The sequence below is a fragment of the Anoplopoma fimbria genome, chromosome 24 (assembly GCF_027596085.1).
Source record: "Anoplopoma fimbria isolate UVic2021 breed Golden Eagle Sablefish chromosome 24, Afim_UVic_2022, whole genome shotgun sequence".
Taxonomy (NCBI): Eukaryota; Metazoa; Chordata; class Actinopteri; order Perciformes; family Anoplopomatidae; genus Anoplopoma; species Anoplopoma fimbria.
Window position 1 is genome coordinate 96,611 of NC_072472.1, and position 22,872 is coordinate 119,482.

The 22,872-nt window shown below is 40.7% G+C and overlaps 1 protein-coding gene across 1 annotated transcript; it reads right to left on the bottom strand.

Moving 5' to 3' along the window:
- Window positions 1–38: 38 nt before the first annotated feature.
- Window positions 39–22,872, bottom strand: LOC129113444 (macrophage colony-stimulating factor 1 receptor 2-like). The gene is made up of 23 exons (XM_054625730.1): window positions 22,739–22,872; window positions 14,799–15,074; window positions 14,344–14,649; window positions 14,039–14,175; window positions 13,799–13,961; window positions 13,087–13,483; window positions 12,537–12,652; window positions 11,771–11,879; window positions 9,499–9,662; window positions 7,225–7,325; window positions 6,611–6,737; window positions 6,196–6,297; window positions 6,000–6,110; window positions 5,652–5,811; window positions 3,730–3,803; window positions 3,259–3,347; window positions 2,904–3,026; window positions 2,605–2,716; window positions 2,036–2,135; window positions 1,835–1,961; window positions 1,635–1,746; window positions 509–1,553; window positions 39–100 (listed from the first exon to the last, which is right to left on the bottom strand). Exons 1-22 carry the CDS (start codon window positions 22,791–22,793, stop codon window positions 1,474–1,476), a joined length of 3,141 nt encoding a protein of 1,046 aa, XP_054481705.1. The 5' UTR covers window positions 22,794–22,872; the 3' UTR covers window positions 39–100; window positions 509–1,473.

Consider the following 22,872-nt stretch of genomic DNA (forward strand, 5'->3'; position numbering starts at 1 on the left):
CACCTGTGTCGCCTGCTGCAGACCTCAGTTCAGCTGTTAACTTCACAAACTGACGGTTTATCCTCCGACTCTGAATGTGAACTGATCAGTTTTCATTGAGCTGAAAATGACTAATGACTCATTATCAATACAGCAGCTGTTAATCAATACAGCAGCTGATAACCATTAATAATGTTTCAGAGTCAGAGGTGAAAACTGCTGACAAATTATTAACTTTTAAAATACTGTAACATCAAATAACAAATAACCTTTGAGATAAATATCACTAATATTATTTATAATATTAAAACACATTAAAGAAATTAAATTTAGAATTATATGAATAAAGTATTGATTATAGTATTATGATAAAGTATTGATTCAAATGAAACTATTATTCCTTTGATGATTCAGGGAGACTTTGAAGACTGAAAAACAATTTTTATATTCACGCCCCCCACCCATCAATCAATCAGTAAAGAATGAACGTCTGGATCGAACATGAATGATGTGGTTTTAATGAGCTCACCTTCATGAACTACTTCCTGCTGGGTTTCTTGTTTATCGGAGTGTGAAGTCCAGCAGCAGTAAACCTGTCAGGTAATCTCCTCTAATGTGGCTCCGCCCACCTGCACTCACCTGACAGGTGACACGTCCTTCATTATATTCAATAACTGGAGACTACAAATGCTAAAATGACCATATTAAAATATACTTTCTTTGGTTTTTGGATATTGATCATATCTTATTAGTTTATAAACATGTAATAAATGCTTTATAACAGATTTTAATACTGTAACAAGCAGATATGAGGACATTTAGAATATTATTAATGAACAGTATTTGTTATAACTTCTCCTATAAAGACATGTTTCACATTATTACTGATTTATTACCATACTATCATGTAATATTTGTTTATACAGCAGGTAACCTGGATGAGTTGACGTTGTTATAACACATTAATAATCACTTAAAAGTACATCAGGATGTGGTATAAATCACACATTACATGTTTAGATACTGATTATTAAATAAAAAACTTAAGAGTTTGTCCTCCTCCCTCTTTAAAATAAAGAATCTATTCATATGTAAATATTTGTTGTGATGTCATGAATCCTGCAGGTACGTCCAGGTGTTATAATAAAAAACATCTCAGTCTGAATGTATTTAAAGACATCACATAAAAATACAAAATAAGACAATTACAGTTTTGATCAATGACAGAGGAGAAAGTCTGTTAGTAAAAATGTTAAACATTGAAAAAAACAAACAATAAGAAACTTATCAAATGTTGCTGAAATAGAAAAAAACATTAATATCCTCAGAATGAAATGGTTCCACATGTTTTAGAGTTCAGACCGGATCAAACGGGTCCAGAACCGGAGGAGAAGGCGGATTCTCACTTTAGTGTGTATAGAACATTTAGATTCACGTTGTCTCTGAATAAAGTTTCATTTTGAACCAACAGCGGACACTGAAACACACTGATGATCAGGACAGCTGGTAGATGTTCTTCATCATCGGCTCCTTCTCCTCATCGTCATCATCATCATTGTCGTTGTCATGGCGCTCTGAGAGGATCAAAAGGAGGAGGAGTCAGAGCACATTCATACAGCTGAACCGTCTCTTAGCAACAGCTGATGGTTAATCACCTCCCCGTCCACAATCCTCTCCTCTCTTCAGTGCGTCTCCTCCTCGGACCCCCTCCTCCTCCTCCTCTTCTTCTTCTTCTTCTCTGCACTCGTTGATGTTCTTGTATGTCGACTGTGGAGAAGAGAGACGAGATGTTCAGGTACCACCCGAACTCTGCCAGACAAAGCTGAGGCCCAGTTTACGAAGGCAGGTGTCTCACCTGGTCCCTGTGTTGTGGCGATGTGTCATTGGTGGAGGGGAGGAGCCTGTTAATTAGCTGACCAATCGTTTTAAAGGTTGGTCTGTCTGTGGGCTCCAAACTCCAGCAGAGCGTCATCAGCTGATACCTGATTGGATGAAATGTAGATCATTGTCATTAGATTCAAAATAACTTGATTCATTTCAATGTCGGTCTGCTCACATCTCTGCTGGGGCGAAGTCTGGCTTGTCCATGTGGCGGCCATCTTGGATCATCTTGTAGAAGTTGGTATCCACGGCAATGTTTGGGTACGGACTCCTACCTGAACAGGTAGACACACAGTAACAGGTCAGCAGTTATGTCGTCCAATCAGAGAGCTTCAGACTCTGTAGTGTCCTCACATTGTGTGTTCTTTATAGTGTGTACTTTAAGTATGGACACCATAAAGTACACATTAAGTACGGACAGTATTAAGTACAAACTATAAAGTACACACTACGTATGGACATTATTAAGTACAATCTATAAAGTACACACTAAGTATGGACATTATTAAGTACAATCTATAAAGTACACACTAAGTATGGACACTATAAATTACAAACTATAAAGTACAAACAAAGTACGGACACCATTAAGTAAAAAATATAAAGTACACACTCAGTATGGCAGTATAAATTACATAGTAAGTATGGAAAGTATTAAGTACCAAGCTTCAAGTGCTGGTCACAATAACTATTTAATATTGGTCTGAACCAGAGCTGTGCACTGATTGGCTGAGGGCTGGTTACCTAGGGAGAAGGTCTCCCACAGAAGGACTCCGTAGGACCAGACGTCGCTCTGGACGGTGTAAACACACTGAAAGATGCTTTCTGGAGCCATCCACTTAACTGGGAGACGGGCCTGTCAAAATAAAACACAAAGGAAGATGTCAAAATAAAATACAGAGTTGAAGTTGATTCTACCTGGATTTCTGTGTTTGTTTATGAGCTGCTGTCACAGAGACAGGGAGGAGTTCGCTAACGGACGGTTAGTGAGCAGATCACAGGTAACAGGTGAAGCAGATCACAGGTAACAGGTGAACACCCACATTTCCCTGAACGATGTAGCTGTCGTCGTTGCGGATGTCTCGCGCCAAACCGAAGTCACAGATCTTTGCAACACGGCGGTCCGTCAGCAGGACGTTTCTGGCTGCTACGTCTCTGTGGATACACTGACAGACAGACAGGTGGTCAAACACACAGGTGGACAGACAGAGTGGTGGACAGACAGACATTGTAATGGTACTACTTATGTCTTGCTGTGAGGACCAACTTTTAAACAGTTTTTAACCGTTGTAGTGAGGACACTCTGTCCGGTCCTCACTGTCGGTTAGGGCTTAGTAAGCCTTTTTGTTGACGATGGTCCTCTCAAGTCCAGAAAGACAAACGTGTGTGTGTTCTTACATTCCTGGTGGACAGGAAGTCCAGACCCTGAGCCACCTGGTAGGAAAACCTGATGAGGTCGCCGACAGAAACACTGTTCGTCTGTACACCTGATAGACAGACAGACAGTCAGACAGAAAGACAAGTTTGACCTCAGAGACAACAACAGGTGTGTTCAGGTGTGTTCAGGTGAGTTTAGTTGAGTTCAGGTGAGTTTAGGTGAGTTTAGTTGAGTTCAGGTGTGTTCAGGTGAGTTCAGGTGAGTTTAGTTGAGTTTAGGTGAGTTTAGTTGAGTTCAGGTGAGTTTAGTTGAGTTTAGTTGAGGTTATGTGTGTTTAGTTGAGTTTAGTTGAGTTTAGGTGTGTTCAGGTGTGTTTAGGTGAGTTTAGGTGAGTTGAGTTTAGGTGAGTTTAGTTGAGTTCAGGTGAGTTCAGGTGTGTTTAGTTGAGTTTAGTTGAGTTTAGGTGTGTTCAGATGTGTGTAAGTTGTTACCCAGGTGTGTTTGTCCTGGACTCTGAACCGGGTGCATCTCCTGATACTCTGAACAGCAGGAAATCCCACTGTCACTACAAGACACACACAGACACACACACACACATCAGAGATCAGAGATCAGTTATATGTGATCGAGGTGGTGTCCCTCAGGGATCTGTTGTCGGACCTTTGCAGTGCCTCATCTTCATCTACTCTTTGCTGACGACACCAGTTTGTTTCTTTGAAATTAACATTCATTTCTGAGACAAATTAGATTGTATTTCTTAACAAAAGTTTATTATATTTAATGTTATTGTAAATCAAAGTATTGTCTCTTCATTGACATTGAAATCACTGGGAATTACTATTACTCCTGATCTTAACTTTCACTTTTTCATTCGGTAGACTGCAACGACTGAGCCGGGTCGGATTCATCAAACACTCCGAAGATCATTATGAATACAACCTGTGTATTAATATACAATCCATTAGAGAACAAGAGTACTCCTAAATCACTGGTATGCTCCTAAATCACTAGTACTCTCCTAAATCACTATTACGCTAATAAATCACTAGTACTCTCCTAAATCACTATTACGCTAATAAATCACTAGTACTCTCCTAAATCACTAGTACTCTCCTAAATCACTAGTACTCTCATAAATCACTAGTACGCTCCTAAATCACTGGTACTCTCCTAAATCACTGGTATGCTCCTAAATCACTAGTACTCTCCTAAATCACTGGTACTCTCCTAAATCACTGGTACTCTCCTAAATCACTAGTACTCTCCTAAATCACTGGTCGCTCCTAAATCACTAGTACTCTCCTAAATCACTGGTACTCTCATAAATAACTAGTACTCTCCTAAATCACTGGTACTCTCCTAAATCACTATTACGCTAATAAATCACTAGTACTCTCCTAAATCACTGGTACTCTCCTAAATCACTGGTACTCTCCTAAATCACTGGTACTCTCCTAAATCACTGGTCGCTCTTAAATCACTAGTACTCTCCTAAATCACTGGTACTCTCCTAAATCACTATTACGCTAATAAATCACTAGTACTCTCCTAAATCACTGGTACGCTCCTAAATCACTAGTACTCTCCTAAATCACTAGTACTCTCCTAAATCACTAGTACGCTCCTAAATCACTAGTACTCTCCTAAATCACTAGTACTCTCCTAAATCACTAGTACTCTCCTAAATCACTGGTACTCTCCTAAATCACTGGTCGCTCCTAAATCACTAGTCGCTCATAAATCACTAGTACTCTCCTAAATCACTGGTACTCTCCTAAATCACTGGTACTCTCCTAAATCACTAGTACTCTCCTAAATCACTAGTAAATCACTAGTATGCTCATAAATCACTAATACGCTCATAAATCACTGTATCACTCATAAATCACTAGTACTCAAATAAATCACTAGTACTCTCCTTAATCATTGGTACTCTCCTAAATCACTAGTACGCTCATAAATCACTAGTACTCTCCTGAATCACTAGTACGCAAATAAATCACTAGTACTCTCCTAAATCACTAGTACTCTCCTAAATCACTGGTACTCTCCTGAATCACTAGTACGCAAATAAATCACTGGTACTCTCCTAAATCACTAGTATGCTCATAAATCACTAGTACGCTCATAAATCACTGGTACTCTCCTAAATCACTGGTACTCTCCTAAATCACTAGTACGCAAATAAATCACTAGTACTCCCCTAAATCACTGGTACTCCCCTAAATCACTGGTACTCCCCTAAATCACTAGTACGCTCCTCAATCACTAGTACTCTCATAAATCAGTTATGACCCATAAAAACGGACAGAATAATCATGAATTAGAAGACAAATTAAACATTTAAAGATGAGCTTTCCACATCCTAACTCAATGTTTCCTTAACGTTATGTTCGGAGAAAAGGATGCAGACCTCCTGAGTCGGGGGTTCTGGGTGGCCATGTTCTTATAGACGGCCTCGCCCTCCACTTCATCCACACTGAGAACAGACGCCATGAAGTCTTGAGCGTGAGCCCGCAGGAAGTTGAGCAGGTCGCCATGGCTACAGTACTCTGTGATCATCAACATAGGACCTGAATGGAGGGAAAGAGAGCTCCAAAGTCAAATCTCAGAGAAATAATGTTCACATGATGGTTGTTACTGTAAACATCTGATCAGATCTGTAGTTGGTTTTTTATTAATCCATATTTCTTTGTTTATTGTCGTGTCAATGCCCATGTGACCCGGATAGTTTTATATTAGCGGATAATAATCACATCACCTCCTCGAGTGCAGGCTCCCAACAGGTTGACAATGTTGTCATGGTAACCAAGATGGCCGAGGATCTTCAGCTCCGACATCAGAGCTTCACGTTCCTCTGAGTGAGCGCTCGCTGTTTATGAACATATGAAACGTGAATCAGATCAATAATGTGTCATCCATGTAATGATGATGATGATGAAGACTTGTGGACTGACGTTTGAGCATCTTGACGGCGACTCGAGTGGCGTTGCCGGTTCCAAGACCGTACGCTGTTGCCTCGACGACCTTCCCGAACGCTCCCGAACCAACAACAGCACCTGACAGATGGAGGAGGGGTCAGAAAAAACCCACTGGACGACTAAACGAGCTCGATCCACTGCAGTCGGACTCTTTTTCTTTCTGTACAACTTTCATTTGGTGGAAATCAGCTGATTATTATCAGTGACTTCATTTACTTTTATTTTGAAATATATGTCAGATTGAACGATTAACGATAAATTGATCAAAGCTTTTAATGATTCATTTTCTGCCTATTGAGTCATTTATTTCTATTCAAATTATTATGAAGAATTATAATATCAAGATGTTAAACATTAACATGGTAGCGTTTGTGTTGAGAGCTGTCTTTACCGAGGCGGAGTTTGTCTCGAGGAAACTCCCACTTTTGGTTGTACAGCAGCTGGGTGGGGTCAATAAAGGTGTAGTTATTTCCATCGGTGCTCTCGATGATCTTCCATCGAATCTCATATTTGGGTTTCTGAGAGAAGAAGAAGAGTAGAAACATTTTATCAGCTTGTTATGAAGTGGACTTCAAGCTATCAGTGTTTGAGTGAAAATTAATATAACAGATGTAATCTCAGGGCAGAGCATTGTCCAAACTCTTTATGATATCATGAGACTCCATATCAGTGTTCAACATGTCACAGAGAACCAGAGGAGCCGTTCTGATTCTCTTTATCTGTTACTATTGACACGTGAACAAGCAGACGGACACGCTGGAAAACTTTGATTTAGTGGTAAAGGGTAGAAATAAAGTCACTAAAAGTAAAGATCTGTGGCAGCTGATTCAGGTTTAGTCTCAGGTTTAGTCTCAGGTTTAGTCTCAGGTTTAGTCTTCTGTGCTCTTTAGTTTGAATTTTCTTTATGTTTTTTGTTGGTTTGAATAAAGGAACGAGCATTACTAGCTATGATATGTGACATTAAGGTATTATTATCATTATCATTATTATATTAAATAAACATACCTGTCTCCACTTGTAAAAGACGACCAATAAGAGCAGGAGGAGGAGCAGAGCTGAACTCAGTGCTCCAATCAGAGCCGGAGTGAAGAAAGAAAGATCTTTTCCTGGTGAACACATTTATTCAACAACAAGAGGACGAGTTCAGCCACATATAAGGTTTTTCTACACCATGACTACACCTACCGTGACTACACCTACCATGATTATACCTACCATGACTACACCTACCATGACTACACCTACCATGATCACACCTACCATGATTATACCTACCATGATCACACCTACCATGACTACACCTACCATGACTACACCTACCATGATCACACCTACCATGACTACACCTACCATGACTACACCTACCATGATCACACCTACCATGACTACACCTACCATGACTACACCACCTACCATGATTATACCTACCATGACTACACCTACCATGACTACACCTACCATGACTACACCTACCATGATTATACCTACCATGACTACACCTACCGTGACTACACCTACCACCTACCATGACTACACCTACCATGATCTACACCTACCATGACTACACCTACCATGACTACACCTACCATGACTACACCTACCATGACTACACCTACCATGATCACACCTACCATGATTATACCTACCATGACTACACCTACCATGACTACATGACCATGACTACACCTACCATGACTACACCTACCATGACTACACCTACCATGACTACACCTACCATGATTTATACCTACCATGACTACACCTACCCATGACTACACCTACCATGATTATACCTACCATGACTACACCTACCATGACTACACCTACCATGATTATACCTACCATGACTACACCTACCATGACTACACCTACCATGATTATACCTACCATGACTACACCTACCATGACTACACCTACCATGATTACACCTACCATGACTACACCTACCATGACTACACCTACACCATGACCACACCTACCATGACTACACCTACCATGATTATACCTACCATGACTACACCTACCATGACTACACCTAATGATTACCATGATTATACCTACCATGACTACACCTACCATGACTACATGATTACACCTACCACCATGATTACACCTACCATGACTACACCTACCATGACTACACCTACCATGATTATACCTACCATGACTACACCTACATGACTACACCTACCATGATTATACCTACCATGACTACACCTACCATGACTACACCTACCATGATTATACCTACCATGACTACACCTACCATGACTACACCTACCATGATACCTACACCTACCATGACTACACCTACCATGACTACACCTACCATGACTACACCTACCATGATTATACCTACCATGACTACACCTACTGTGACTACACCTACCATGATTATACCTACCATGATCACACCTACCATGATCACACCTACCATGACTACACCTACCATGATCACACCTACCATGACTACACCTACCATGACTACACCTACCATGACTACACCTACCATGATTATACCTACCATGACTACATGATTACACCTACCATGATCACACCTACCATGACTACACCTACCATGACTACACCTACCATGATTACACCTACCATGACTACACCTACCATGATTATACCTACCATGACTACACCTACCATGACTACACCTACTATGATCACACCTACCATGACTACACCTACCATGACTACACCTACCATGATTATACCTACCATGACTACACCTACCATGATTATACCTACCATGACTACACCTACCATGACTACACCTACCATGATCACACCTACCATGACTACACCTACCATGATCACACCTACCATGACTACACCTACCATGATCACACCTACCGTGACTACACCTACCATGATCACACCTACCATGACTACACCTACCATGACTACACCTACCATGACTACATGATTACACCTACCATGACTACATGATCACACCTACCATGACTACACCTACCATGATCACACCTACCATGACTATACCTACCATGACTACACCTACCATGACTACACCTACCATGATCACACCTACCATGACTACACCTACCATGATCACACCTACCATGATTACACCTACCATGACTACACCTACCATGACTACACCTACCATGACTACATGATTACACCTACCATGACTACATGATTACACCTACCATGACTACACCTACCATGATTACATGATTACACCTACCATGACTACACATAAGATGATTACACATTAAGATATTAAGACACACAGATTATTACACCTACGGTGATTGAAGACTTCACGAGACTCTCCCATCTGGTTGTAGGCAACACACTCCACAGTGACATCATCACCAGGCGACAGAGGCAGGGTCAGGTGGTTCCTCACGTCCTCGTCCTGTGAGGTCACGTCAGCTGGAGGAAGCCGATAGTCGGCGACGTCTCCACACCTGCGGATGAGGTGAAAGTGAATGTTGGTGCGTTTGCTGCTCGTTAATTTGATCTCCTTCTGTTGTTGGGTATTTTATTCTCTGTCATTCTACCCAACTTCATTTACTTCATTTACTTCATTTACTTCATTTAATTCAATTCAATTCAAATCATAATGAAGATTTGTTTTATCTTGATTTGCCCATTTAAAGTAACTGCTGTGAAAATAATGAATGAAAATGATCATTACCACCAAGGAGGTCAGATCTGAGGGTTTTGAAACATTATTATTACTATGGATGGAACATAAATCTAAACATTTCCAACATAAATTGGTGTATAAATACTCACTAGAATGCAGGGGATTAAGTGTCTGACATGAACCCACCTATGTAGGTGCTTTTCACTGTCTGAATAAAGCGCTGTGGAAATGGAACTCTAATCTCTAGATAAACAGAGATAAACAGAGATAAACCCAGAGATGAACAGAGAGATAAACACAGAGATAAACAGTGAGATAAACACAGAGATAAATAGAGATAAACAGAGAGATAAACAGAGAGATAAATAGAGATAAACAGAGAGATAAACAGAGAGATAAATAGAGATAAACACAGAGATAAACAGAGAGATAAACAGAGAGATAAACAGAGATAAACAGAGAGATAAACAGAGATAAACACAGAGATAAACAGAGATAAACACAGAGATAAACACAGAGATAAAACAGAGATAAACAGAGAGATAAACACAGAGATAAACAGAGATAAACAGAGAGATAAACAGAGAGATAAACAGAGATAAACAGAGAGATAAACAGAGATAAACACAGAGATAAACAGAGAGATAAACAGAGAGATAAACACAGAGATAAACACAGAGATAAATAGAGATAAACAGAGAGATAAACACAGAGATAAACAGAGATAAACAGAGATAAACACAGAGATAAACACAGAGATAAACACAGAGATAAACACAGAGATAAACACAGAGAGATAAACAGAGATAAACACAGAGATAAACACAGAGATAAACACAGAGATAAACACAGAGATAAACAGAGATAAACACAGAGATAAATAGAGATAAACACAGAGATAAACAGAGATAAACAGAGAGATAAACACAGAGATAAATAGAGATAAACACAGAGATAAACAGAGATAAACAGAGAGATAAATAGAGATAAACAGAGAGATAAACAGAGAGATAAACAGAGATAAACACAGAGATAAACAGAGATAAACAGAGAGATAAACAGAGATAAACAGAGAGATAAACAGAGAGATAAACAGAGATAAACAGAGATAAACAGAGATAAACACAGAGATAAACACAGAGATAAACAGAGATAAACAGAGAGATAAACACAGAGATAAACACAGAGATAAATAGAGATAAACAGAGAGATGAACAGAGAGATAAACAGAGAGATAAACAGAGATAAACAGAGATAAACAGAGAGATAAACAGAGATAAACACAGAGATAAACAGAGATAAACACAGAGATAAACACAGAGATAAACAGAGATAAACAGAGAGATAAACAGAGAGATAAACAGAGAGATAAACAGAGAGATAAACAGAGATAAACAGAGATAGAGATAAACACAGAGATAAACAGAGATAAACAGAGATAAACAGAGAGATAAACACAGAGATAAACAGAGATAAACAGAGAGATAAACAGAGAGATAAACACAGAGATAAACAGAGATAAACAGAGAGATAAACAGAGATAAACACAGAGATAAACAGAGAGATAAACAGAGATAAACACAGAGATAAACAGAGATAAACAGAGAGATAAACAGAGAGATAAACAGAGATAAAACAGAGATAAACAGAGAGATAAACACAGAGATAAACAGAGATAAACAGAGATAAACAGAGAGATAAACACAGAGATAAACAGAGATAAACAGAGAGATAAACAGAGATAAACAGAGATAAAACAGAGATAAACAGAGATAAACAGAGAGATAAACAGAGATAAACAGAGAGATAAACAGAGAGATAAACAGAGATAAACAGAGATAAACACAGAGATAAACAGAGAGATAAACAGAGAGATAAACAGAGAGATAAACAGAGATAAACCCTGTCGGTCCGGTTGGTACATACGTGTCCTGGACCCCGGGGCAGATGTACCAGAGGATTGTGGGTAATGGATATCCAGAGCTGCAGCAGGTCAGAGTGTTGTTCTCCTGACTGATGACAGCGCTTGGAGAACCTGAAAGAATACGTTCACCACACGTCGTACCAGAGACAACACAGGACTCATGAAGACCAGGACAACAGGACCAGATGTAAAAAACATCTTTAGTTTTCAGATCAGGCAAACAAATCAGGGAGGATTCAGAGGAACCAGGATCATGAAGACTCTGATATCACTGGAACGCTGGACACAGATGACAAAGACAAACTGGTTTAGAGACTCAGAGGACAAAGACAAACTGGTTCAGAGACTCAGAGGACAAAGACAAACTGGTTTAGAGACTCAGAGGACAAAGACAAACTGGTTTAGATACTCAGAAGGACTCAGGTTTTTTTTACTCTGGGAGGTGCAGGTGATTAGACACAGGTGAGATCTCTCAGGGGCGGAGCTTACAATCACAGTGGTGAGAAAACACACAAAGACAGGAAGTGAAGACTCTGAAATGAGAGGAGACGTTAGTAACACAAAATAAAACAGGAAGTAGTGACACGTGATAAAATAAGGAAGCATAACTTAGGAGACAGCTGGTGATGTTTCTGCTGAGCAACATGAAATCAACAACGATGATTGGATGATCAGAAGAAGTAAAAGAGGAAGCTGCAGCACTGAGGAAGAGGAAGGGGTATAGCAGAAAGAAGAAGAAGAGGAGAACGAGGAGGAAAGGCTCTTTACGGTAAATCCGGAGGGCGATGTTCTGCGAGCCGTCGAAGAACGAGTTCTCAAAGTGGAACGAGTATCGACCTCGATCCTCCTGATGGACCCGCCTCAGTAGCAAGCTGGCCTCGGACCTGAACGCCAAGAATGTACCTTTATATACCTTCATATACCTTTATATACCTTCATATACCTTCATATACCTTCATATACCTTCATATACCTTTATATACCTTCATATACCTTTATGTACCTTCATATACCTTTATGTACCTTCATATACCTTTATATACCTTCATATACCTTTATATACCTTCATATACCTTTATGTACCTTTATATACCTTCATATACCTTCATATACCTTTATATACCTTCATATACCTTCATATACCTTTATGTACCTTCATATACCTTTATGTACCTTCATATACCTTTATGTACCTTTATATACCTTTATATACCTTCATATACCTTCATATAGACAATGACTCTGTCTGTCTGTCTGTCTGTCTCTGACCTGCAGTTGAAATCCTAGAATGCTAGCTAGTATTTGTTAGCATGCTAACCTGTAGCTGTGTGTGGCATAGCTCTCATGGTGCACCGTATTGTTGTTGTCCTTGTTGACATGTGTTGTTGTCGTCCAGCGCTGGCTCCTGATTGGAGGATATGCTAAGATCACAAAGGTCAACATCACATCTCGATCTTCATACACCTCCACTGTGCTACTGCCGCTAACGTTAGCACTGTGGTTCCTGTTCACATGCATGTGATTGGTGCTAACATTAGCGACTAATATCCCATTGAATTCCAGTGAACTGCTGCTAATGTTAGCTTCTAGCTCTCCTTGCACCTCCATTAGCATGCTGCTAACATTAGCACCCAGGGCCTCATTGACCTCTATGGTGTTAGTGTCAGTGTTAGCTTGCTGCATCGGCTGCAGGTAGATTCTCAGGTAGGGGCCATCTGGTGAGGAGGAAGATGAAGAGGAGAGACAGGAAACATTACTGTTGAATATATGAATATTACTGTTGAATATATGAATATTACTGTTTACTGTTGAATATATGAATATTACTGTTGAATATATACATATCACTGTTTACTGTTGAATATATGAATAATACTGTTGAATATATGAATATTATTTCTGTGTCAAGTTATTACATCATTCCAACATGTTTTTTTGTCTTTTTCTAAATGATATTCTTCACACATAGTTTCTTATGTCAAATAGTTACTATCTTGTTCCCTTGATCTGTTATCAGCAGAAGCTCTCACCCAGCACTCTGAGCTGAGTGGTTGCCGTGGCGACTCCGGCTTCGTTGACAGCAGTACAGGTGTAGGTGCCGCTGTGAGTCCGACTGACGGCGGAGAATGTCAGAGTGCTGTTGATGTACAGGTGGCCGTTGCCATAGTGACGGCTGAAGGTGACGTTCAGTGTCTGGAAGGAACCACAGAACCAATGAGTACCAGAACAGACTGTCTGTCCTGCGTGAAGTCAAACAGGTGACCTCTGACCTTTGTGTTGGGGTGTGTCCAGGTGAGGTTGTAGAAGTGGGAGGGGTTACTGGTCAGACAGGTGACCTCGAAGTTCTCTCCTTCCAGACGGACCGATTCATCCCGACTGATAGAGAGGGAGGGAGGATGACGTAGCTCTGCAGACAGACAGGCAGAGATGAGGTGACAGACGGGTCATCAGGGAGACAGGTATAAATCAGACAGTAGAAGACAGACGGGTCATCAGGGAGACGGGTAGAAATCAGACAGTAGAAGACAGACAGGTCATCAAGGAGACAGGTAGAAATCAGACAGACAGGTCTTACTGGGGGCCACCAGCAGGTCGACAGGTCTGGATATGAACTGCCTTCTGTCCTTCCATCCTGAACAAACATAGCGTCCTTTGAACGACCTCTGCAGGTCTCGGATCAGGGCTCCTCTCTTGGGGTCAAAGGTCACGTTCATACCCTGAGGCAGGCCCCGCCCCTTGTCCCCCGTGCTGTCTGCTGATTGGAGGGTGAGGTCGGTGACGGACGGGTCGGTGAGCAGACACCTGAACAGGAAGTCCTGGCCCTCCTCGACTGAAGGGACGCGGCGAGGTGTGACAAACACACTGGAGGGGTCAGCTGGGTCTGAGAGAGAGGCATTATGGGATACCGAGGTCGTTTTCAACAGATGATGAATGCTACAGCAGGGGAGTCATGAACAAGTCTACGAGGACCAGAACGTTTGGATCCGGCCCACAGACTCTGGAGGGGGGCATGGACTCAGCTAATCTTACCTTTGACGTACAGGTGTATCCAGGTGTCCAGGTGTTCCAGGCTCTGGTCGATGTACCCACAGCGGTAGGTCCCAGTGTGTCTGGGGTCTGACCTCTTTACCTCCACCGGGTCCAGCAGTTGGTCCCGGTACAGCAGGCGGAACGCAGTGGTGGTCAAACCGACCGAACGGTTGCCATGACAGCTGAGGTTGAAGGCGGAGCCGGCGGTCAGAACCACCTCCTTCTGGTTTGGCAGGAAGTCAGAGTTCAGACGGATTGATGGAGGATCCGGAGGATCTGAAACAAACAAACGGTAAATCTGTTTAACAGAGTTTCTCTTTAGAGCTTCACTCATCAGTATTTTCATAGCAACCATTTTTTAGCCTCTTAGAGAAATAAGAAGCAGAAATAAGAACTTCAGATGCAGAAAACGATCAGCCTTCCAATAGTTTATGGAGCTGAAGCATTTCTTCAACATTTAGAGACTTTAACTTAATGTATACTTGAATATCGTCTGCATAATAATGATAGAAAATAACTTTAAAATGACTCATCATAACATTACTGCCCAAGCATAAGCACGTCCACCACATCGGACCCAGGACAGAACCTTGGGGAACACCACAAAACAGAGATTTACTTGATGAGGTGGACAGTGACTGAAAAAGTCCAGAGCTGATCCAGAGCTTTCAACCCATTGCTTGAGCTTCTCAGCCAAGATGGAGTGGTCCCCCGTATCAGATGAGGAACTGAGGTCTAATAGAAACAACAGAGAACGTTCTCCTGCATCACTGTGCATCCAAACACTTATGCCGTGTCACACCAAAAGCGAGGCGAATATTTGCGACGCGTTACTCGCGTCAGTTTACTCGCGTCAGTTTACTCGCGTCAGTTTACTCGCATCAGTTTACTCGCAGGTCCATTTGTGTTTATTCACTTCATTCGTGCCAGACGCACCGGAGAGGAGGAATGTCTCATCTCCCTGGAGACCGTCTTCAACGAAGCCATTTATTTCCGCAGTCAACCATGCAAGAAATAACTACTACTTCTGCTTTGTGCTTGTTGTGGCAGTCCCAGATGTCCCGGGAAACTAAACGCCGTCTTGTCTGGGTTCATAACATCATCCGGAGGCGCTCGGTGGATTTCATGGAGACGTATTCACTGAATCCAGCAAGCTACACGTCGGCTGGTTTACTACAGCTGTGTGGTCCGAATGTAAACAAGTTTACTGTGATTTAATTATAATAAATGTACAAAAAGGGACGCCGAAATAACAACATAATGATGGCGATTTGTAAAAAGTCAGAATTCATGTTTTGTTAGTTCTCTCTGCAAGACAACAAGGAGTCACTTTTAAAATGCTTGTTTTCTGAACGGAGCTCGGATCGGTTGGTGCTGGACTTTTCTTACATGACAGGAGGAGAATCTCAACGCTGATTGGCTTTCGCAATGCAGCGTCACGCGATTTTTATATTTCAACTCTTTTCGCAATTTCGCCTCATTTGCACCGCCCAGCTCGAATTCGCGTCTACTCTCTATGCATTGACTTTACATGTAAACTAAACGCGCAAAAAATTTGCTTCGCACTTGGTGTGAACGCAGCATAAGGAGGAGCCTGATCAATGAAGGCAAGTTTAATAAGGGCAGTACTGAGTCACTCCGCAGTACTCAGTGTACTATAATACACAGAAACACGGGCACTGGGTGGATGAGGAAACAGGACTTTATTCTTTAAATGACAGAACAGGCAACACATCTACTGAGATCAAAAAAGAAGACACAACACTATCATCTGATGGGATGTTGTGATGTCACCAACAGGTGAACCACAACACCTGATCACTTCTATTGTTCATTTAAATGATTCTCTGATTCTTAATCTAAGAAAAATGATTATACATGTGTTTGATTATGATTTTAAATCTATCAGCATTCTGGAAATAATTAGTATTGATTACAAGGTTCGATGTTAACTGGTCAGCTGCTATAAAACATCAGAATCATTGGCCAGCAGATTAAGAACTAATCAACCCGAAAGACGAGTTAAGAACATATTTCACTGTTAGTACAAACTGGTCTCTCATTGGCTGCCTGTGGAGAATCAGAGGATCTCATTGGCCAGGGACAGCGGGTTTCTTGGTGATTTCCTGCAGATGGGTGGCGATGCGAGACGTCTGCAGAAGTAAAGCCTGGTGGTTTTCAACCAGCAGACTCTGGTGACGAGCCAGGTTCTGCAGATCCAGGATCTGCTGGGAACCCTGAGGACACAACGTCGAAACACTGGTTAGATTGGTTAAACTGGATCAGACTAGATGTCACCTGGAGATGTCGAGATAATAAATATGTGAGAACAGTTCAGGTTGATTATTAGAAGGTGTCTTTAGGTCAGATCGGATTAGACCAGTGGACCAGTTATGATGGATTAACTCTGGAAATCCAGACTGTATGTATCTGAACTAAGCTTTATCTAAACTCAACTAAACAAGACATGGGATAAACTAAACCAAACCATGTCTAAACTAAACCTAAGATTAAATAAACTTATCTAAACTAAACCTGTGATAAACTAAACCTGAGATAAACCAAACTTTTCTAAACTAAACCTGAGATAAACTAAACCTGAGATATACTTAAGTAAACCAGAGATCAACAAAATCTTATCTAAAGTGAACCTGTGATAAATTAAAATAAACATTATCGTAACTGCCCTGTGATAGACTGGCGACCTGTCCAGGGTGAACCCGGCCTTCAACCATTGACAGCTGAGATCGGCTCCAGCACCCCTGTGACCCTTAACTGGACAAGCAGGTTACGGAAAAGGAATGAATGAATGAATTATCGTAACTAAACCTGCAATAATCTAAACCTGAGCTAAAAAGCTAAACCTGAGATGTATTACACTCTATCTTAAACTGAGATAAACTACACTAAACTAAACCTGGTTTAACCTTAACTAAACCTTTTCTAAACCTTAACTAAACCTGGTTTAAACTTAACTAAACTTTCTCTAAACCTAAACTAAATCTGAGATGAACTAAATCCCATCGCAATTTGAGATCAAGTAAAAATGATCCAAACCAAAACTAAAGTGAACTAAACCGGACCTCATCTAAGGTAACCTAAACCAGGGTTAGGGTTAGGGTTAGAAACTAAACCTAACCTAACCTAACCTAACCTAAACTAAACCTGAGATAAACTAAATTAAACCTTAACTAAACCTGGTATGAACTAAACCTTATCGAAACTATAACTGAAAAGAACCAAACTTGAGATAAACTAAACTTTATCTAAAGCTACACTGAACTTCACTTAAGAAAGAGAAACTAAACTAAAGTAAACCCACCTGAGTTCCCAGCGTGCTGAGCAGTTGCACCACCTGGACCTGGCCCTTGGCAACCTCTTTCTGGACCAGGACCAGCTGTGTAAGCAGATCAAGGACCTCCTTCCTCCAAACTGCGTCCGGCTGCTGATCCTGGACCAGGTCCAACAGCCTGGGGGCCGAGGCGACGTCTAATTGGCCGGGCGACTGGGCGGCGCCCATCGTCATGGCAGCAGGCGGTTTGTCATGGTGATCACCTGCAGTGAAGACGTCTGAAGTCAAAACTTCAGTTCTTACACGACTCCTACAGCATTCAGGCTCCACCGATTTTCTAAATAAAGTCCCTTAACTTCAGAGTTGAAAGGAGGGTTAACGGTGTGTTTGCTTTGATTGACAGGTGTCTCAGCCAATGGTTGACAAACACAACAGCCATTTTTTATTATTTTATGTATGTTTCACCGGCTCAAACTGGTGCATTAAATAATGTTAATGCCAATTAAAAGAAGCGAAACATTTGTCCTGGCACAAAAGCCTGAGTGAATAGATAAATACCGCCTGAATATCACCTGAAAAAATCTCATAGGTTGGGTTCACCTCCATGTCTTCTGTTCCAAGTGTTTTGAAGTCGGTCCAGGTGACATGAAGGTGTTCAAGGTGACATGAGGTCTAATAATAATAATTAAGCCTTTATTAGTCCCACAATGGGGAAATTCGGTTCTCTGCATTTAACCATCCCGGAGGAGCAGTGGGCTGCAATGAAGCTCTACCTCATGTGCCACAGCCGCCCCTTTTGACATGAGGTCTAGGTGACATGAGGTTTAGGTGACATGAGGTCTAGGTGACATGAGGTCTAGGTGACATGAGGTCTAGGTGACATGAGGTTTAGGTGACATGAGGTCTAGGTGACATGAGGTTTAGGTGACATGAGGTTTAGGTGACATGAGGTTTAGGTGACATGGGTGACATGAGGTTTAGGTGACATGAGGTCTAGGTGACATGAGGTTTAGGTGACATGAGGTTTAGGTGACATGAGGTTTAGGTGACATGAGGTTTGAGGTTTAGGTGACATGAGGTGACATGAGGTTTGGGACATGAGGAGGTGACATGAGGTTTAGGTGACATGAGGTTTAGGTGACATGAGGTCTAGGTGACATGAGGTTTAGGTGACATGAGGTTTAGGTGACATGAGGTTTAGGTGACATGAGGTTTAGGTGACATGAGGTTTAGGTGACATGAGGTCTAGGTGACATGAGGTTTAGGTGACATGAGGTTTAGGTGACATGAGGTCTAGGTGACATGAGGTTTAGGTGACATGAGGTTTGGGTGACATGAGGTTTAGGTGACATGAGGTCTAGGTGACATGAGGTTTAGGTGACATGAGGTTTAGGTGACATGAGGTTTAGGTGACATGAGGTTTAGGTGACATGAGGTTTAGGTGACATGAGGTTTAGGTGACATGAGGTTTAGGTGACATGAGGTTTAGGTGACATGAGGTTTAGGTGACATGAGGTTTAGGTGAGGTCATGAGGTCTAGGTGACATGAGGTTTAGGTGACATGAGGTTTAGGTGACATGAGGTTTAGGTGACATGAGGTTTAGGTGACATGAGGTCTAGGTGACATGAGGTCTAGGTGACATGAGGTCTAGGTGACATGAGGTTTAGATGACATGAGGTTTAAATCCTTTAAAGTTAAAATCCTGAAAATGTTTTACAATGTGAACACATTTAATCTTTAGAATCCAGTTTATAAATCCAGAACCGACCCGTTTGAATCCGACATGATCGTTAAATGAGCAAACATTAAATCGTAACAATTAAAAAGAATCATGTGATACGACTGAAAGCTCAGGAACAGCTACTCAATGGACCCTGTGATGGTTCTTTAACTAATAAAGGATTATCTTATTTTATCTTAACTCTTAGTTTCTACACTTTATAATCCAAGATTTAATATTTAAATAAATAAAATTAGACAGTTCACCTGTAGAGTACACACAGTACACCTGTAGAGTACACACAGTAAACCTGTAGAGTACACACAGTAAACCTGTAGAGTACACACAGTACACAATATCAATACGATCAATCAACGGATATCAATACGATCAATCAACGAATATCAATACGATCAATAAAAATATATCAATATGATCAATAAACAGATATCAATACGATCAATTAATGGATCAATGTGTTTATAAAACGTCACTAAAGCTGTCAGGTCAAAGAGCTCTTGATTGATTATTGATCAGGTCAACCAGACACTGCGTTGATTGATTATTGATTTCAATAATCAGATTCTCACACCGACTGAAAAGAACATGTTCTGTTGATATTTAGTCAGTTTAAAGTACTGGGGGGGAGGAAACACATTTCTACCAGAGACCACAAGATGTGTGTGTGTGTGTGTGTGTGTGTGTGTGTCTGTGTGTGTGTGTGTGTGTCTGTGTGTGTGTGTGTGTGTGTGTGTGTGTGTGTGTGTGTGTGTGTGTGTGTGTGTGTGTGTGTGTGTGTGTGTGTGTGTGTGTCTGTGTGTGTGTGTGTGTGTGTGTGTGTGTGTGTGTGTCTGTGTGTGTGTGTGTGTGTGTGTGTGTGTGTGTGTGTGTTTGTGTTCACTGTGTGTGTGTATGTGTGTGTGTGTGTGTGTGTGTGTGTGTGTGTGTGTGTGTGTGTGTGTTCTGTGCCTGTGTGTGTTTATGTGTGTGTGTTCTGTGCCTGTGTGTGTATGTGTGTGTTCTTGTGTGTGTGTGTGTGTGTGTGTGTGTGTGTGTGTGTGTGTGTGTGTTGTGTGTTGTGTGTGTGTGTGTGTGTGTGTGTGTGTGTTCTTGTGTGTGTGTGTGTGTGTGTGTGTTCTTAGTGTGTGTGTGTGTGTGTGTGTGTGTGTGTGTGTGTGTGTGTTGTGTGTGTGTGTGTGTGTGTGTTGTGTGTGTGTGTGTGTGTGTGTTCTTGTGTGTGTGTGTGTTCTTAGTGTGTGTGTGTGTGTGTGTGTGTGTGTTCTTAGTGTGTGTGTGTGTGTGTGTGTGTGTGTGTGTGTGTGTGTGTGTGTGTGTGTGTGTGTGTGTGTGTGTGTGTGTGTGTGTGTGTGTGTGTGTGTGTGTGAGGGTCTCTCTCCCACTTCCTTGTCTCACTTCTTCTTTGTTGAGGACTGTGGGAGTGGTAAAGGAACTGGTTGCCATGGAAACCTGTTTACATCCACTGCCATCACTTATGGGAAGAAGTAGTTGCAATAGTACTAGTAGTAGTAGACCTTCAATAATCAGTAGTAGTAGTAGTAGAAGAAGAAGGCCTAGTAGTACAAGTAGGACTAGTATTATTATTAGTAGAAGTAGACTAGTAGTAGTAGTAGTAGTAAACCTAGTAGCAGTAATGCTGCTTGGTTTACTACTAATACTAAGTACTAATATACATATATAATACATACATAAATGCATGTATAATACTACTGTTTAACAATACTAATTTGTTAATGGACGTTTAAGATTCATATTACAACATTTAAACACTCCATGAGTCATATTACTGTGTGATGTCGTTACATTAATGAAGGTTATTCAGCCCAAATAAAGCATTAAGAGGTGTTTATGTAGCATCAATAAAGAGTGAATAAAGAGTGAACAAAGAGTGAACAAAGAGGGTGAATATAGAGTGATAAAGAGTGAATAAACATTGAATAAAGAGTGAATAAACAGTGAATAAAGAGTGAACAAAGAGTGAACAAAGAGTGAACAAAGAGTGAATAAAGTGTGATTAAACAGAATAAACAGTGAATATAGAGTGAATAAAAAGTGAATAAACAGTGAATAAAGAGTGAATAAAGAATGAATAAAGTGTGAATAAACAGTGAATAAACAGTGTACAAAGAGTGATAAAGAGTGATAAAGAGTGATTAAGAGTGATAAAGAGTGAATAAACCGTGATAAAGAGTGAATAAACCATGATAAAGAGTGAATAATCAGTGGATAAAGAATGGATAAAGAGTGAATAATCAGTGGATAAAGAATGGATAAAGAGTGAATAAAGTGTGAATACAGGGTGAATATAGAGTGATAAAGAGTGGATAAAGAGTGATTAAACTGTGGATGAAGACTGAATAAAGAGTGAATAAAGAGTGAATAAAGAGTGAATAAAGAGTGAATAAACAGTGAATAAACTGTGGATAAAGAGTGATAAAGAGTGAATAAACAGTGGATAAAGAGTGAATATAGAGTTAATAAAGAGTGAATAAGTGTGATTAAACAGTGAATAAAGTGTGAATAAAGTGTGAATAAACAGTGAATACACAGTGTACAAAGAGTGATAAAGAGTGATTAAGAGTGATTAAGAGTGATAGAGTGAATAAACCGTGATAAAGAGTGAATAAACCGTGATAAAGAGTGAATAAACCATGATAAAGAGTGAATAATCAGTGGATAAAGAATGGATAAAGAGTGAATAAAGTGTGAATATAGGGTGAATATAGAGTGATAAAGAGTGGATAAAGAGTGAATAAACATTGAATAAAGAGTGAATAAAGAGTGAATAAACAGTGGATGAAGACTGAATAAAGAGTGAATAAACAGTGAATAAACCGTGGATAAAGAGTGATAAAGAGTGAATAAACAGTGAATAAAGAGTGATAAAGAGTGTTTGATGAGTTTCTGACCTTCAGCAGAGCAGCAGCTGAGGGCGATCGACAGCAGCAGAGAACTGAGCTTCATCTCTCTCTCTGTTGTTCCTCCGACGGTTTCAAGTCAACTGAAGGAGACGACTTCCTCCAAGCAACAAAACCGTCCACCA